Source organism: Gymnodraco acuticeps, unplaced genomic scaffold (assembly GCF_902827175.1).
Source record: "Gymnodraco acuticeps unplaced genomic scaffold, fGymAcu1.1, whole genome shotgun sequence".
Classification (NCBI taxonomy): domain Eukaryota; kingdom Metazoa; phylum Chordata; class Actinopteri; order Perciformes; family Bathydraconidae; genus Gymnodraco; species Gymnodraco acuticeps.
Window position 1 is genome coordinate 3,163,133 of NW_022990295.1, and position 18,594 is coordinate 3,181,726.

At 44.1% G+C, this 18,594-nt stretch overlaps 1 protein-coding gene across 1 annotated transcript in view; it reads left to right on the top strand.

The window, feature by feature from the left end:
- Positions 1–446: 446 nt before the first annotated feature.
- The window catches only part of arid1b (AT rich interactive domain 1B (SWI1-like)), a 179,161-nt gene continuing 161,013 nt past the window's right edge, over positions 447–18,594 (top strand). Inside the window, 1 exon segment of the mRNA XM_034222221.1 lies at positions 447–2,142. Coding sequence (XP_034078112.1) covers positions 901–2,142 — 1,242 coding nt within the window. The 5' untranslated portion in view covers positions 447–900.

Here is an 18,594-nt window from a genome sequence, read left to right on the forward strand (position 1 = left end):
GTGTAGTGAATGAACTCTGTGGTGATATTCCAACATTGTAGCTGCTATAAAGTGAGATTACATTCTTATTCCGATGGCAACATTATTGCGCACAGCTTGTGGTTGCGTGTCCGACTCCTGTCAGAGCTGCAGAGAACTGGCTTGAGCCGAGGGACAGAGAGGGTGGGATGAGGGAAAAGCTGGTCTGGATAATAGTGGAGAAACTCGCTCGGGTAAACTTAACATCTGCTGGTGGGTTTATGTGAACCAGGGGAACAGTGTTCGTGCGTAAAGTGGAAATGCCTGATCCGTCACGGGCATTGTTTGTCTAAAAGTAATATGCACAACTCAAGGGAAGGGGTTAATACGTGGCTCTCTGAGCTGCGATTATTAAAATAAATCCGGATATTTTAAAGACAGGAAGAACACGAATGTCATGTAGAAGTAATACAGTCATCAGTATATCCTTTTTATTGTAAAATCAACCTTCAAAACATCGTAAAACACACAAAAACATCAAAATGCAGCGCGCGTAATGGCTCGATCCAGTCCGGATTTTCCATGCGATGCGCGTCGGAGCCCTGGAGGTGGATAAACTAGTAGAGCCCGCTCTCTCTCATGCCATGCTGGGCCACAAGGGCTCCAGGAGACGCTGCTACATATTACCGAGAACCGGGATGGAGGAGAGGCGGAGGGGGGAAGAAAAAAGTTTCGTTTAAACCTGGCAGAGAAACTTTCAACATGAAGCCTCACTGACGCACCATTTCGACACCACCACCAGAGCTAGAACAAAGCTTGCTTTTCCACTGAATACATTTTCCTCCTCCCAGCTTGTGTTTTTCTTCCCTCTTGTATTATTCTCCGTGCGTGCACGGCTGGTCGGGGCTCGCTGTCATTGCGCGCTGAGATGTTGGAGTGACCATGGCTGCGCAAGTTGCATCGGCTCCGACCAGAACTAATAACACAAATAAGAAATTGTCAAGCGGTTTGTGTCCGGAGCTCAATTCGGGGAAATCAGGAGGAGGAGGGACCGTACAGCGGACTGGACCGATGCTGGGATCCGGAGATGGGACTCTGAATAATGTAGACCATCACCGCCGAAACGAGCTCAACATGGTTCATTCAACTTCCACGACTCACAACGCTTCGGACGGCCACGACAAAGATGGGAGTAACCTCACGTCCGCCTCGGCATCGACTAATTCCTCCACTTCCTCGATGGAAACGGGTTTGATTGCGAACCACAAGCTGAAATGTGTGGGGAGCGGAGATCCCCCTCAGTCTCAGCCGCCGCAGCAGCAGCAGCAGCAGCCGCCGCAGTTCGGACAATTTGCGCCACATCAGCAGCGACAGATCCAAAGTAACAACACCGCCAATAACAACGGCCAGGGGCCCCGTGGGGACAGGGGGATGGATCACCAGCACCACGGCGGCAAAGAGAACCTGTTGGGGGGCCAGGGAGAGCCACAGCAACACATGCCAGGAAAAGGTGAGGGGGAGCTCACCTGTAAACCCGCGGAGAGGATGATGGGTACCAGGTATGAACACTCTAACTTGGGGCCAACTAGTAACAACTCTGAGTTTAATAACAACTATTACACTCCGAGGCCTTGTTATGAGCAACATGGCGGACAGCAGCAGCAGAGCAGTGGGATGGGGATAACGCACTCTTCGGCACAGAACAGCATGGAGAACTCCCACGAAGCGGGGTACCAGAACAGCCAGTACAATCAGTACCCGGCGTACAGGGCAGGCTACGGCGGAGGGGCCTACGGGATGATGGGCCCCACCGGAGGCAGACAACCTGGGAACATGATGATGGGCAGCAACTCCTCAGCAAGCCACAGCAAGTCCCCTCTGGGAGCTGCTTCGGGGGGCTTTCAGAGGTTCCCGGGACAAACTCAGCAGCAGCAGCAACATCCCTCAGGGGCCACCCCGACTCTAAACCAACTGCTGACGTCCCCCAGCCCCATGATGCGGGGCTATGGCGGTGCATATCAAGACTACAGCGGCCCCACGGCGCAGCAGCAAGCAGGCATGGGCCTAGGGAAAGACGTGGGGCCCCAGTACGGAGCCAACTCGGCTCATGGATGGGGAGGGCAGCAGAGAAACCATCCGCAAATGAGTCCAGGGAATGGAGGGCAAGGCCTCGGCAGGGCTCAGGTAAGTTTCTGGAAACTTCATTAGTCAGCCAATCAGTGAACTTTGGTTTTTCTCCACGCTGGTGTCACTCATTTTTACAAGGTGCTGTGTGTGTTGACAACAAATATGCCCTTATGCCCCGGACATTACCTGTGGATGATTGTTGAAGTATGTAGATCATTTCAGGAAAATAACCTTGGTTTATATGTGTATCAAGGGGATTTTATGCAGAATATATATATATATTTTTTTTAATTGTAGGTAAAAGTGTAAAAGTATAAGACCTGTTGGAGATTTAACAATACAGAAAAGGGGAAGATAACGTAAGCAAAACATTTAAATTCTAAAAAATGTGCTTCTTGATTTGGCTTTAAATGAGGCTGTAATTACTGATAGGCTAAATCATAGGCGGTGACCATACTCATGTTTTTATAGATCATATTTGTGTTGTTCACCCTCCACTTTATTTCTTTTTTGATATGAGTTTTAAAGCAGCATTAATGTTAGAGAGATTCAACTCTCTGCCAACGTGGTGTTAGACACGTTGCGAAACGCCCTGTTTAGAGGACGTGTTGTGTTCGAGGTGCTCGCCGAACAAAGTAAAACATGCCTTTAGAATATGTAGATCAACGCTAATTTTAAACGGCAACGTTCTCTAACAATTCTCAACTCTTCGTGTTTTGAAAAATGAACGGACACCGTGGCCGTGCGAAGAAACAGTGTGTCTCTGTCCGCGTGCTCAGTCTCGAGCTGGAGCATGTCGGTGCGCCTCGTTTATTCCCATGCAGCTCGGGATTTGAATAGTGGAGGTAAACTGGCTAAAAGCTCTCCGCACTCCCAGCTCACAGTTGACACCCAGCCTGCCATCTGATTGGCTCCCTGTGGTCCCGCTGGGCAGACTACACTCAGAAAAAAAGGAGGATACTTGCAAGGCTCCTTGGCCATGGCGTTGTAGTGATGCTGCATTCATGTCTGATGGGAATATTCCAGACTTAGAGGCCTTCCAACGCAATAATTGAAGTTTTATCAAGGTTTTGGCTGATCTGGATAATTATTCTCATAATTCTTCCACACTGAAAAGATGTACAAAAACACTTCAATGTCAACATTTTAAACTACTTTTTCTACTTGTATTCTTTGTTGAAGAATATGTGTTTTAAGTTATTTGTAATTTAGCATTTTAATTATAGTTTTTGAAAAATTGTCCAACACACATATCTTAAAAATGGGAAGTTAAAACATAATATAATAATTGTTGCATTGACATTTTGAAATACAAGGGAAAGGTCCGTTTTTGTGAAAACCCTTTTATTTAACAACCCTGTTGGCTAACCTCTGTTAGCTTGAGGTTGAATGCCTTGCATGAGGGCACCCCTGGTAAAACTAGAAGAAAGTATTCCTCCCCCTGTTTTGGGGGGCTGCACTCAGGGGTCCCTGGGTGTTCCCAAACCTTGTGCTGAACACCGATGTGTCAACAGCGTGCAGACAGGGAGGGAGGCACTGCCAGCTCAGAACTCTGCCCCAAAACAAAAAAGCAGCCATTATCCTGCAGTTGTTTTTGATGCACTAAATTATTCGTACTGCAGGATGGCACATCTGGACGACTGCAGGGTAAGGTGGTTGAGCAAAGCTTATACTGTCTGCAAAACAAAAGCAGTTCATTAGCCTACATTGTTTCAATCAAAGGCAATTTGCGTTGGATGCTGGGGAAATTAAGTGAATGTTTTAGCGTGGGAGTGTTTGCTGCCGTATTGATTGTATCAAATTATGCACTGATAAAATGGTCACTAGAAACCTACAGTAAAAGCACTCCTTAATTATTACTGGGTTCGTACAAACTGGTTATTAAGAATATATGGAGACTTATAACTCTGATAACAAATCAGTATAGGTATATTCTATACTATTTATGTTCAGCTTTTTAGTGAGTATATATCCAACAAACCAGCTCCCTGAACAAATCTTACGTTTATCATTATATATGGCAATTTCTTTTTTTCAGTCTGCCACTTCAGGATTGAGTGCTTGTGCGACAGGGTTTTTTCCTCAGCTCTACCTACATTTCAGCAGCAGTATATTCACGCTATAAAAGCCCTATGTTTAATTCATATTTTGAGCGGCAGCAGCGCTCTCCTGCGCACTGACAGGCTGTGTGAGAAAGCCGGGCGGTGTAGTGCATAATACTGCCTCCAAATTGGCCCCGTGATATGCCTGCGCTTCACTTCAGAGTGCGTTTGGTCGGAGCACGCCTCCGTCACCTGTTGGCACAGTTTCCCCTCTTTCAAATTCAATTTCCCTCCCCACTGCCTCTCTTCAGGAGCAAGCTGTGAGCGAAACGAGTGCACCTCATTTACACCGCTGCCCCCCCCCCCCTCCCCCCCACCTCACGCTCACTTGTCTGGCCGCTCACCAAAATAAAGACAGAACCCTACTGTGTTTGTTTGTGTGTGTGTTGTTGTACACACACCAGAGACACATGTTATTTAGAGGTGTGTGTGTTGAACCTGCTCTATCATCAAAATCACATCGTCCTAGTTTTACAAATAACTGAGGCCTATTTCATTGACAAATAATAGAACAATTTTCAGTGTTCAGTTTGTGACCTTCAGCCTCATTGTGTGTTTGCATGTTTGGTAACACGCCAGCTGTTTTAAGTAGTCCATGCTGTTTCAGCTCAATGTGTGTTTTCCTATAGCAGTAATACACTGCACATGTGCACTCCTAATGACAGCATATTCTGTCTCAACCTATATGTATAACAAGGATCTGTCTGGAATCTACAAATCAGAAGACATCACAGACAGACACAAACATGTCACACACACACAGAACAATAAAAGTAATTAGTAGATTATAACGAGAGCGTCGGAAATAGTGTTGTTGCTCACATAATTGCAGCAGTAACTCATTTAAAATCTGACCTAATAAAACAAAAAATAAATGGATATCTACGGCTTCCTCTAATTGATCTCTATTATGCTCGGTGTTTTGCCTTTGTTTATTTTTAAAAGTGTAATCAAAGCTCAGTAGTTCTACATATCAAAGACGAGAGCCAATCCCATCCTTGGTTAATATGCTTACCTTGAAATGATTCCTGCTCGCAGTGCTCTCCAGTGCATACTGTTTACATTTCTCTCTTATGAATTATTAGTGTGATACGAACAAAGACTTTATAATAGGAGCAATGCATCAATGTCACATTGTATTATGCGGCTATCTCAGGGAGGCTTGTGCATAGTGATGGGCCTGACTGTGGCTGCTGGAATTTAATTTATGGCTCATGTTCTGCATCGGGCAGACAGCCCACAGGTTCCAGTCAGGTGTGTATGTTTAGGGGGCTTTTTTTTTAAGGGTGGTGTTTAGTGTGTGTGTGTGTGTGTGTGTGTGTGTGTGTGTGTGTGTGTGTGTGTGTGTGTGTGTGTGTGTGTGTGTGTGTGTGGTGTGTGTGTTTGTGTGTGTGTGTGTGTGTGTGTGTGTGTGTGTGTGTGTGTGTGTGTGTGTGTGTGTGTGTGTGTGTGTGTGTGTGTGTGTGTGTGTGTGTGTGTGTGGGGGGGGGGGGGGGGGGGGGGGCTGGAGACTGCTGAAGCCCCTTACTCAACACTAAGCAGTCCAACTTTAACCCCGCCTCGATCACAACGTCTCTCCCTCCCTCCGTCTCTCGCTCTCTGGTCCCTCCCGTCAGTCGTTTGTTTATGTCAGTTTGTTTACATCTCTGTCTTTGCTAGCAAGTGCACTGCTGATTAGCAACACTAGAGTGACATTTTAATTTGCTCTGTTGCGTCCGATAAGAGCCCCGCGCATCTTCCTCAGATGAAACACAGAGCCTGCGTAGGTAATTGGCAGGCCGGGGTTATCCCTGGTCTGCATGTGGTTCCCACATAAACGCCAATTAATTCAGATCTTTAGAAAAAATATGAATTTAAAGAATAGTCTGTCCAGTTGCATCACCAGACGTAAATTGGTATTATAAGATGGCTTACTAAAATGCCTTTTTTCCCTTTCTGGTTGCACCATGCACTCTCAGCATCCCTTGGAGCTAAAGGTTGATTTGTAAAGGCCCTGAAGAAAGGATTTAATTACTGTGAGCGGCCGCTGATTTGGTGTCAGCTGTTTCTCAGCTCGGTCTTATCCAAACTGCCGGTGTCAGGAGGAGGCAGAAAAATCTAAACCAAAGCAATCTTTATGGAAGAAATGTAATTGTGCATATGGGAGAATTTGACTTTTCCATGTGGATGTAGCTTTCAGGCTTTGATTTGATATTCATTTCAATTACATTTCTCAACCTTGTTTAGTTTGTGTCAGCAGTGGAGAAGAACTATACCAAGTTATAAAACTACAGGCGGCATCTGGCATTCTGGGATTTGTAGAATATATTACAGCTCTGTTATTTATTTAGATAAAGAACCTACATGTAAGTGTGACCCCAACTTTCTATTTTTGTCTCAAACAGAATTATGGATCTAATAGCAATGACATTTTCAATAGCTGTTAGCTCTCTTTCTATTATCTGTTCAATTTATTCAGTGAGAACTACCACCAGCTAAAGGGAAGTCCTTTGAATATTTATTAATATTCGTTAATTCAAAAGTGCCACTATGCAGCGTGAAAACTGAAACAAAGAAAAGGTATTGGCAGTGTTAATATGACCATGTAGTCACAACTTCTGCAAAAGCACAGTTTTGACATTCTTGTTTGTAAAAATATTGCTTTTGTTATATTGGTTATAACCAATGCATTCCTGTGGACAAATGTTTATGTATGAACATTGATTCATACACATAGTTTTGATTGTGTCATTTAATAAGTTTCAAGACTTTCTTGTGATATTTTATTGGATTTTTAGTTGTCTTTCTATTTCCAATAGGTCATGGTTTGCATCTATTTGCAGAGACTCAGCTGCTGCCTGCTCTGTGTAAACAGGCGGAGTATAGGAAGGCCAGAGATGTAGAGATGTAGGCGATATTTGAAGTGAGTCACATGGAGGGCTGCTGACTTCTGAGGAATGGGCCTGGCTCAACTAACAGAGACAGAGAATCAGTATCTGAACTCTGGAAAAATGTCAGCAGAGTTAAATCCTCTCTCTCCTGATCTCACCCTGCATCAGCCTTGTAAAATATTGCACGTGTATTTACGAGTTTTTGGCCTCACACACACACACAAAGATGTGTGTGTGGCTGGCAGGGTGCCAGGTATTATGGCAGTGGATGCTGTAGTGACACCCCCCACCCACCCCTCCACCCTGACCTTCACATATGCTAATTAGCCATGTGGAGCTGTAGAAAGGAAGGAGATTTGTTTTCTTTTTCTCAATCTTTTTCTTTCCTTATGGCATTTTGCTACACATTATACTATACTGTATACTCACTAATAAACAGATGGTTTTCTTTTAACTTTCACAGCCATGTCTTTTTTTGTCTCTCCTCTTTTATCTGCCTCATGTCCCTGGCTCTCAGTAGCTAGCTGGGTCTCCCCGGGGACCAGCAGTCAGTTCAGAGGTATTTAGACAGACAGCGTATCCTATCGAATATTTATACACTATAGTGAACAGATCTGTGTCAGTGCTGATACACTGCCCTGCTTCTCTCCTCTCTGGAGAAGAGGGAATGGAAACACAGTGTCCGGGTCAGTCCCTGTAGAAATGACTCATTTTGTGATTGCAGCAATTAATGCAAATTCAAAGAGTCAGCGAGACATTTTTAAGATCCAACCATTTCCTTCCTCTTTATATAATAAAACTAATGGTCTGATAGTTCAGCTTTACAAAAAGAAAAGAGAGGGTGATAATTGGCGAATTATTATCAGAATTCCCTTTTTTATTTAAAAGAATGGAGGAGAGTTTTGGGGCACTTTCTTTGTCAGTGAATATGTATAGTATTGGTTTAGTCTGCTGAGTAGATAATCCACTTATAACAAAATGAGCCCATTTGATTTGTAGATAGTCACAGAGATTTTGACATAGAAACCAATGTGAAATCCATAAAGTGGGACTTCACGTGTGAACCTCCACCATCCTACCCTCCTCTTACCAGCCTGTGAGAAAATCATCATCATCATCATCATCATCATCATCATCATCATCATCATCATCATCATCATCATCATCATCATCATCATCATCATCATCATCATCATCATCATCATCATCATCATCATCACCATCATCATCATCATCATCATCATCATCATCATCATCATCATCATCATCATCATCATCAAAGCCTCTGTTTCCACACTGCACACGGTGCTCTCCAGTCACACGTCTTGCTGTTTTGGTTCGACTTGATCCTAATCAGCGCTGGCACAGTGGGACCATTCGCTCAGCTATAGGAAGAACAAAAGGAGAATACAACCAAACGGCACCAGCAAGGCGCTGTCTGTCGCCTGTGAAGCGCAAAGGGACAAAAATAGAAAAACGATGGGACACGGACGACGCAACGAGTTTCTGTTGATGGGTTTTGTCTGTTTTTTCAGGTTGTTTCTACTCCATTTTCTCTTTTTTTCTCCTTTTCTGTCACACACACACACACACATACACACACACACACACATACACACACACACACACATACACACACATACACACACACACACACACACACACATACACACTCTCACACACTTAAACATACCGTTACTGTGGTTATCTCTGTCTTTTGTGTTGACTGGTCAACCATGTATTTCCCCCGCCACAACATATTTCATATTTGTCCTTCTTAACCAAACTTAAGATTGTCCATTTCAGATTACTATGGGTGTGTTTCTGTGTCCGAACAGCGCCAGTGTTGTTGTTGTTGTTGTTGTTGTTGTTGTTGTTGTTGTATTGATGATTTACAGACATTGGTCACACAACAGGACACTCTTGGTCAATACTGGCTGAACGCTACCTAATTTAGATCAGATTTATCCTGGCAATTTAGGAAGCAACTTCACACCACATCCTCCAAAAACACACACACACACACTTACACACACACACACACACACACACACACACACACACACACGTATACATGCATATTGGCTCACTGGAGAAACTGCATGTACTTAGTAATTTAGCCTATAGTTTGTTTCAGAACACAGATATTTAGTCTCTGTATTTTTGCACACACCTCTCTGATATGGCCGACCTGAGTTCCAGCCACTCCTTTGACACAAACCTGATTAACTGGATTAGATATTGACAACACAAGTGAACTTTATTTTTGAAGCTTAAATGTCATATTTCTTTAAGATGTTAATTCCTTCAAAGGATATCAATACGGTTGGCAATAGCAGATGTTTGCTGTTCACAGTTAATCTCCCTGTGCAACTGAGCCTGTGTGTGTGTGTGAGTGTCTCCCTACTCAATGAACATCCATAGTTACTGTTGGCTAAACATGCAAAGGTTACTGTAATGTCAGACACATGCCAGAGGGGAGTGTGGAATACCACATTAACATCCCTTTTACAAACACCACTGTGCCAGGCCTATCGCCACCGCGCTGCAGGAGCACATGACTGCTACGCTGTGTGACACTGGATGGAGGAACTCCAACACAATGGCACTCTTACTCTCCCAAGGAAAATGGCTGGTTGTCAGTTTTTGGCATGACTTGCCAGGACAAATTACGATGCTTGAACCTGAAACCTTCCTCCACTCTACCCAAGGCAAGGGCTGACAGCTTACATTGCTCACACAGTTACAAGATGCGGAGGTATTGTTGTCTTGTCTGACCTGCTGGCCTCTGGCTGCATGTGTCAACAGTTTGTTGTGTACTGTGAGAACTTCTAACAACTCAGTGAGCAGAGGCTGGATTTGGCAACAATTTGTTGGAATAAGACCCTTCTGTGGGGGTTATTTTTTGTGGGGTTGAATATTCCCTGAACTCTTCAGACAGATTCACTGCAGTGTTGGTATGGGACTATGAGAATAGCTTTATAAGGCCTTCACGGATCAACATATTCACAACTTAGCTTTAAATGTAGCTGTGTTTACCATTTCTTAAGCAATTAGGGATAATCTTTCTAGCAGAAATGAATACAAAGAAACTGTGGGACTAATATTAAAGCATTCTGTGTTAATTAGATGTTTTATGGTGGTTAAGTTGTTGGCCTCTCACCCGCTGGGGCTAGAGTCTGTGCTGACAGTCGGAGTGATTGTTTTGATAATTATGTGTGCATAAGCCCGAGAAGAGGCTCTTACTGCATTTAGAAAAATACTTTCTTTTTTATATTTACAGCTTGGTTTGTCTGCGCTTTCAGCGTTGTTCTGAGGGATCCATTGTTTTCACTCGCATAACGGTTATTTTAATTAGTCTGTCTTTGGAAATTCCCTGTGTGTGTTGTGGTTTGTGTTGGACACTGCAGTCTCCCACAGCTCCCAGACATTTCTCAACCTTTTATTTTACATGTTGGCTACGTTCCAAAAGCAGAGTCATGCGTGGAAAACTTCAGCAAGTTCACATTTTTCATCAGCATTTTAAAGCATAAACAACTTTTCCACCCCTCTTTTTCTCTGCTGTTCTCTCTCTCCGCCGGTCTTCCCATTTGTTTCCAAGTCTCTGTCTTTTGGATGCTATTTGTGGGTGACCTTGGCTGGTGACTACAGTGCCTCTACTCATTAAGTAGTAAAGATGAATGGTTCCATTATAACAGGGGGAAAAAACGAGCGGGGCCAATTAGTGGTAATTAACAGCGGAGAGGGCGAAGCGCTCTGGAGGGCACCATGACCCGCACTCTGGAGGGGCAGAGGGGAGCAGGGTGCATATGGGGGGGGGGGGGGGTTTAAGGCATATATGTGCAGAAAAATAGTATTGGATAGGTGTGAAGTAGGTGATAATAGGTGTGTGTACTTATGTAATGGAAAGAGATGTATTCGTGTTTGTGACGGAAACATTACATTTGTGTGTTCAATTTTTGGTAGAGTGTGTGGCTGCCCAATAGAATTATATTATATGGATATTGTGATTTGAGACTTGATATCTATTTCTTATGTCGTTATATTGCATAAGTGTCTTTTCCTGAAGACAGTATTTGGTTTAATGTGAAAATAAATATATTGCTGTGGTGCTGCTAGGAAATCCTGTTCTACAAAGATATACAAAAAACCCATTTGTATTTGGTACAGATACTAATTTCAAAAGGATAATTTTACATATCATTTTCAATGATTATGTGAATACTGTTTCAAACATGATAACTCCCTCTTATATTTCATATCATATATCTCAATTGCGTAGTTAGTTAGTTTCTCCAAATGGTGCAGCGCTACCAACCAGTAGTCATTCTGTTATTTGCCTTTACCCACTTAGCTATTTTATCATCATACCAGACGATTTTCCATCAAAAATATGTATAGTGAATGTAAATATTTTGTGAAATCATCAACTGTTACTACAATATCATTGCCATACCGATATGGTATCTGATCAGAAATATTGTCTATTATATTTTCTCCATATCGCCCTAACCTTAGGGTTTAGTCTCAATATGTGTCCCTCGATGCAATGGATTTGTTAATCAACGGGAGGTCGACGTTTATATATGTGTAACCAGGGTAATGGGAAATTGCTTGTGTGAATATGAGCATAATGGTTACAAGTGGGTGTTTATGTGATGTTTAAGATATACGCCTGTTATATAACGAGGTGCTTTGTAACGCAAAGCTGTTGGTGTGTAGCATTGGAGGCATTCCTGCATGCTGACGTATTGGAAAATCACTGGGGAAAATCGCTACGTTTGAGCATATCGAGGTGATTGGAGGTCAACAGCCGGCAACACCTCTCTTTGACTCCTAACCCGTGATGTGATGCCCCCCCCCCCTCCTCCCGCCTGCCGCCCTTTAGTGTGGTCAGGGAGCTCGTTAGGCAAAGGTCTGAGAATAAAAGGCCCTGAAATGCCAAGCCAATATAGCATCAGCGCTAATGAACATTTTGCGATGATTTTTGTCCTTAATTGGGGATTTTTTTTTTGTGCTGATCTGCAGTATTTTAACATCTCAGCATCAAGGAGAAACTCAAGGTTGTTCACTGAGAGACTCTTACTCTCCCTCCGTCTCTCTTTCACAGCCGCTGCACTTGATTTATTCACCCCGCCTACCATCCCGTTTTTTATCAGTTCTTGGTTGAAATTGTCACAGTCGTGTAATCCTTTGGGGGCCACTATAGCTGGGAGACACACACGTGAGCGAGCACTAAGAGGTGTGTGTGTTTGTGTGTGTGTGTGTGTGTGTGTGTGTGTGTGTGTGTGTGTGTGTGTGTGTGTGTGTGTGTGTGTGTGTGTGTGTGTGTGTGTGTGTGTGTGTGTGTGTGTGTGTGTGTGTGTGTGTGTGTGTGTGTGTGTGTGTGTGTGTGTGTGTGTGTGTGTGTGTGTGTGTGTGTGTGTGTGTGTGTGTGTGTGTGTGTGTGTTGTAATGGTATTGGCGGTGATGTGTTTCACCAGTGGGTAGAACGGGGTCTTGTGTCCAACATGGAAATCCTGGCAAGTCAATAAAGGGATGTTCAATATAAACAGGAACAAGGCTGTGTGTCACTTTAACAGCCATGTTAGAATTGGCAGTTAGTGACAGAGAGCATTTGTCGAGGCTGGAGATTTTTTTAAAGGTATTTTGCAAAGTGCTGGCAAAGTGCTGCTTTCAAGGCCCCTGAAATTGCAATTCCTAGTAAATGGATGGTTTGAGGAGTATACAGTGTATTAGAAGTCAATTGTGCATGGGAGGGCCTATTTTCCATATCGCTAGTCGAACAAGTGTGTTACTGTGTGTGTGTGTGTGTGTGTGTGTGTGTGTGTGTGTGTGTGTGTGTGTGTGTGTGTGTGTGTGTGTGTGTGTGTGTGTGTGTGTGTGTGTGTGTGTGTTTGTGTTGCATCTCTGCCTTTGTGGCCCACACTAACGCATTGAGACTGCATATGCCCCGCTCCATCTATTCCCCTGTTGCTCCAACGTCTCTCGGCTCCGTCATGCACAGGTTTGTCTGTATGATAAGGTTGATGGAGGAGGGGGGTCACTGTGGGGGCCACTACGTACATTACAAACCATTACCCATAATGGCTTCCTTCCCCACACCCGGCATATCCATTCCCTTTCCCTCTTCTGACATTTATTTTATGACTGCTTACATATCAAATATTTAAATAAACAGAATTGGGGGCTTCGGCTGAGGTTTGCCCGGGAGGGGAGTTGCGGCGGAGGGAGAAAGGGGATAGATGATGACATTCATTTCCGAAACGAGGAAAGAAAAAAAAACAAGGTTGGGTGGAGGGGTGGTGGTGCTGAAGGGTGGGAGGAAAAGCAGCAGCGGAGAGGAAGGGGAAGAAAAAAATGCTTCGCTTGGCTCCAATCAAAGCTGGCGGAGGAGGGCGGCGTGTTTTTTTGCTTACGCGTGGCAGCATCGGTGACAGACGGCTGTGTGTACGGGCGAGAATGTTTATGTGTGTGGGGCTCATCCGTCAGCATTTCCCGGGGACGGGGGAAAAGGCCCTTGTGGATCGTAAAAAGCAGCCCGTCGTGCTGAAGCAATATCAATTGCGCGGCAACCGGCAATGAGTTCAGAGCACAAGGCAAAGTAACAAAGGGAGAACAAAAAACAAGAAAGAAACTAAGTGTAACACAGCAATGAGAGGAAGGACACAGGGAGGGATTCAAGGTGAGGAATAGGAAGATTTATCTCTTTTTTTCTCTTGGGGAGAAAGTGGGTGTGAAGGTGGGAGGCAGAGTAGGAAGAGGATAAGGAGGAAGGTGTAGATATATGTAGAGAGACAGAGAGTCCCGGGGTGCAGGCGGCCAGTCTTGTGCTCGCTGGCGTCGGTGGGAGGCCCATTACTGTCAGGCTAATCTTAAAATAATTAATTGCGAAGTCGACGCTTTTTAAAGAGTATTGTAATTGAATCCTAAATTAGGCTTGGGAAAGGGGACGCGTCCTGCTTTGCTGCAAGTCTGTTCCCATTCTACATTCTACATTCACACACACACACACACACACACACACACACACACACACACACACACACACACACACACACACACACACACACACACACACACACACACACACACACACACACACACACACACACACACACACACACACACACACACAAATAGACTATGTGTGGGTTGAGGGGAAAAAAAGACAACAGGCGAAATAAATGCTAATGAAATGCATATTTGGGGAGACGGGACCATCTATAATTTAGCTGTGCTCTTTGAATGTGAATGATTTGTGTGCAAGCGCTGTGATTTATTTTTGTTGTGCAGAGGGATAATTCTGTCAGAGTAGGCTTTTATTCTTGTAAACAAATGTGGGGAAAAGAGCAGAATAAAAGTGGAGTAATAAAGTAAACAGAATGGTATGAATACATTTAGCTACTGGCATGAATCATTTGTATAGGGGATGGAGGGGTTTGATGAAAGAGAGATGACAGATATGAGCGCTGTGATAGTGCCTGATGAAATTCTGCGCTGGCCTCCGATTCACTACTTTCTGGGACTTGTTTTCATTTTTTTTTTTTTTGACTTTTTTTTTTCTCTCATGGATTAGTGCAGTGTATTCCTTTCCCACGCACCCACACAAGTAGGTAGAGCGAAGCCATAACAGGCACACGCCTAACATGCACCTTATAACCCCTCCAAGGCCCTTTAGCACTAACCTCCGCACCAAGGCTCTGCTTAAAACAAGCAGCTCAATGTGCTTTCACTTACACATGCTGCTGCCCACATGGCTCCTGCTGGATGACCCCTGCAAAACTATAAGCTATAGAACTTTCTGGATCAAAGCTCCGGGAAAGGGGTCTGCCCTCCATAAACGTCGGCCCTGCTCCATAACTCTGGCAGGAGCCATGGAAGAAAGATGGCACGGGGTGCGAGGTCAGGGAGACGTTTCTAAAAGGCAATAATGGAAACTAGGCAGTCGACACATGCTTTGTGTCAAAGATAAAAAGTAGAGAGACTGCAATCATGTGTGGAATATTTTAGTAAACTCCAATTTATATAAACATTGAATGTCATAGCATTTACATTGCAATTGTTTATAAAGGGCTTGATAATCTATAATATAGCTCAGCATTGACACACAGATTACTTGATCTAAAAGGTGGAGTTGCTTATGTATTTCCTGTTATGCTACGCTGTGCTTACATCTCACCTCTGCCAAGTTCCAACACAGAACCAGTTGAACCACTCCTCCAACATGTTGGCCCTTGCTGCCGTTCACCCCAATGCACCGCGCAGTTCAGGTGCAGCTTTATTGTCATCTGTATTCAAATCCACGTCAGAAATGGAGTACAATGCAATTATTCAGCTCTGGCGCAAGAATCGGGCGGCATCAGTATGACAAATCAAACGTTCCTCATGCTGTTTTCCAAATGTTTGAAACCTATTCAACTCTTATTTGGCCCAGCTCTTACAGCTATATACTTGGCTCAGAACATCCCATTTTCTCCTGGCTGACTGGGATGAATAAAAGCAGAGCGGACAATATTGTGGTCTAGCTGAGCACGGCTGACTCTTCTGTCTCTGTGATCCCTCTATCAATAAGGAACACAGGCCTGTCAGAAGGCCTGCCAACTGTCTGGCTGTCCACGCAGCCTGCTCTCTACGCAACATCTGGACACAGATGGTACGCACTGATCGCACACTCACACACATAATACTTATACACATGTTTAGCTGATTCTGGCAGACTTTCACAGACATATATGTTCATTTACAGGTTTTTGAAACAGTAATGTGTGTGTGTGTGTGTGTGTGTGTGTGTGTGTGTGTGTGTGTGTGTGTGTGTGTGTGTGTGTGTGTGTGTGTGTGTGTGTGTGTGTGTGTGTGTGTGTGTGTGTGTGTGTGTGTGTGTGTGTGTGTTGTGTGTGTGTATGTGTGCCTCCATGCATCCACAAACATATTCAACTTACATATTTAGTGCGTGACATGAAAATTCCTATCTAGGTGAAAACATACAATACATTCTCAGAATCAGACACATGGTGAAACGTGTGTTACTGCTGAAGGATCCTTGGGGTCTCCTGGGAAATATGCACGTCTCTTTAATATGTCTGGCCTTTAATAAAAACCTGAACATCAAAGGTCGGTCAAGGTTCAATGTGTAAAACAACTCATGATCAGGGTACATATTCTGGCCACAGACGTGGGCTTGCTCTGATTTAGAAACTCTGTGTGGTTGCATTATTGATCAATTCTGAATTAGTTACTGTAAGATTTAGCTATCATTTGATTTGATTTTCTCATATAGTAAAAATATATGAGGATGATGAAAACTAAACTACTAAGGACCAATACCTGACAGCCAAAAGTATGGGGTTCTGGTGTGGCCAGCAGATATCCAAGCTAAGATTTCTTGGTGCGCTGTTCCAAGTTCACAGTTCGATTAGCAAGTGATTGTTTCACAAGTAGCCTGTTATCAAAAGAATGTAAGCTTATAAAAAGCAAAATATTCATCAGACGCTCCGGGATTGCATTTCGGCCTCTATATTTTTTTATTTGTTCTCTCCTCACAGAATGTGTTAACCAAAGCCTGCTTGAACGTGATTGGTCGGTTCGGCTTGGACTAAAAACAGACACTACAGTAGACACTTCTTATACCAATGCTATTACCTACACATTCTTTATATGAATGTACGGTCTATTTATATACATTATTTTCAGCACCATGTACAAATCTCAATAGGGTCTTTTATACACTGAACAAAAATATAAATGCAACACTTTTGTTTTTGCTCCCATTTTTCATGAGATGAACTCAAAGATCTAAAACATTTTCTATATACACAAAATAACCATTTATCTCAAATATTGTTCACAAATCTGAAAAAATCTGTGATAGTGAGCACTTCTCCTTTGCCGAGATAATCCATCCCACCTCACAGGTGTGGCATATCAAGATGCTGATTAGACAGCATGGTTATTGCACAGGTGTGCCTTAGGCTGGCCACAATAAAAGGCCACTCTGAAATGTGCAGTTTTGCTTTATTGGGGGGGGGTCTGGGGGGGTCCGAAAACCAGTCAGTATCTGGTGTGACCACCATTTGCCTCACGCAGTGCAACACATCTCCTTCGCATAGAGTTGATCAGGTTGTTGATTGTGGCCTGTGGAATGTTGGTCCACTCCTCTTCAATGGCTGTGCCAAGTTGCTGGATATTGGCAGGAACTGGAACACGCTGTCGTATACGTCCGATCCAGAGCATCCCAAACATGCTCAATGGGTGACATGTCCGGTGAGTATGCTGGCCATGCAAGAACTGGGATGTTTTCAGCCTCCAGGAATTGTGTACAGATCCTTGCAACATGGGGCCGTGCATTATCATGCTGCAACATGAGGTGATGGTCGTGGATGAATGGCACAACAATGGGCCTCAGGATCTCATCACGGTATCTCTGTGCATTCACAATGCCATCAATAAAATGCACCTGTGTTCGTCAGTCCATAACATACGCCTGCCCATACCATAACCCCACCACCACCATAGGGCCACTCGATTCACAACATTGACATCAGAAAACCGCTCACCCACACGACGCCACACACTCTGTCTGCCATCTGCCCTGAACAGTGAAAACCAGGATTCATCCGTGAAGAGAACACCTCTCCAACGTGCCAGACGCCATCGAATGTGAGCATTTGCCCACTCAAGTCGGTTACGACGACGAACCGGAGTCAGGTCGAGACCCCGATGAGGACGACGAGCATGCAGATGAGCTTCTCCTGAGACGGTTTCTGACAGTTTGTGCAGAAATTATTTGGTTATGCAAACCGATTGTTGCAGCAGCTGTCCGAGTGGCTGGTCTCAGACGATCTTGGAGGTGAACATGCTGGATGTGGAGGTCCTGGGCTGGTGTGGTTACACGTGGTCTGCGGTTGTGAGGCCGGTTGGATGTACTGCCAAATTCTCTGAAACGCCTTTACGAGACGGCTTATGGTAGAGAAATGAACATTCAATTCACGGGCAACAGCTCTGGTGGACATTCCTGCTGTCAGCATGCCAATTGCACGCTCCCTCAAAACTTGCGACATCTGTGGCATTGTGCTGTGTGATAAAACTGAACATTTCAGAGTGGCCTTTTATTGTGGCCAGCCTAAGGCACACCTGTGCAATAATCATGCTGTCTAATCAGCATCTTGATATGCCACACCTGTGAGGTGGGATGGATTATCTCGGCAAAGGAGAAGTGCTCACTATCACAGATCTTTTCAGATTTGTGAACAATATTTGAGAGAAATGGTTATTTTGTGTATATAGAAAATGTTTTAGATCTTTGAGTTCATCTCATGAAAAATGGGAGCAAAAACAAAAGTGTTGCATTTATATTTTTGTTCAGTGTAGTTCATATGGTCTGGCACATTCAGTCCACCGTAAACATGGCTGCCCTGGGGCATAGCAATAATGGGACTGAATGGTGGAGTTAAGTGTGAGTCAGAGGTGTGTATGTGCAGTCAGGGCAGGCCATGCATCAGGGCTCCCACAGGCTCACATTGATCGACCCAGTTCCC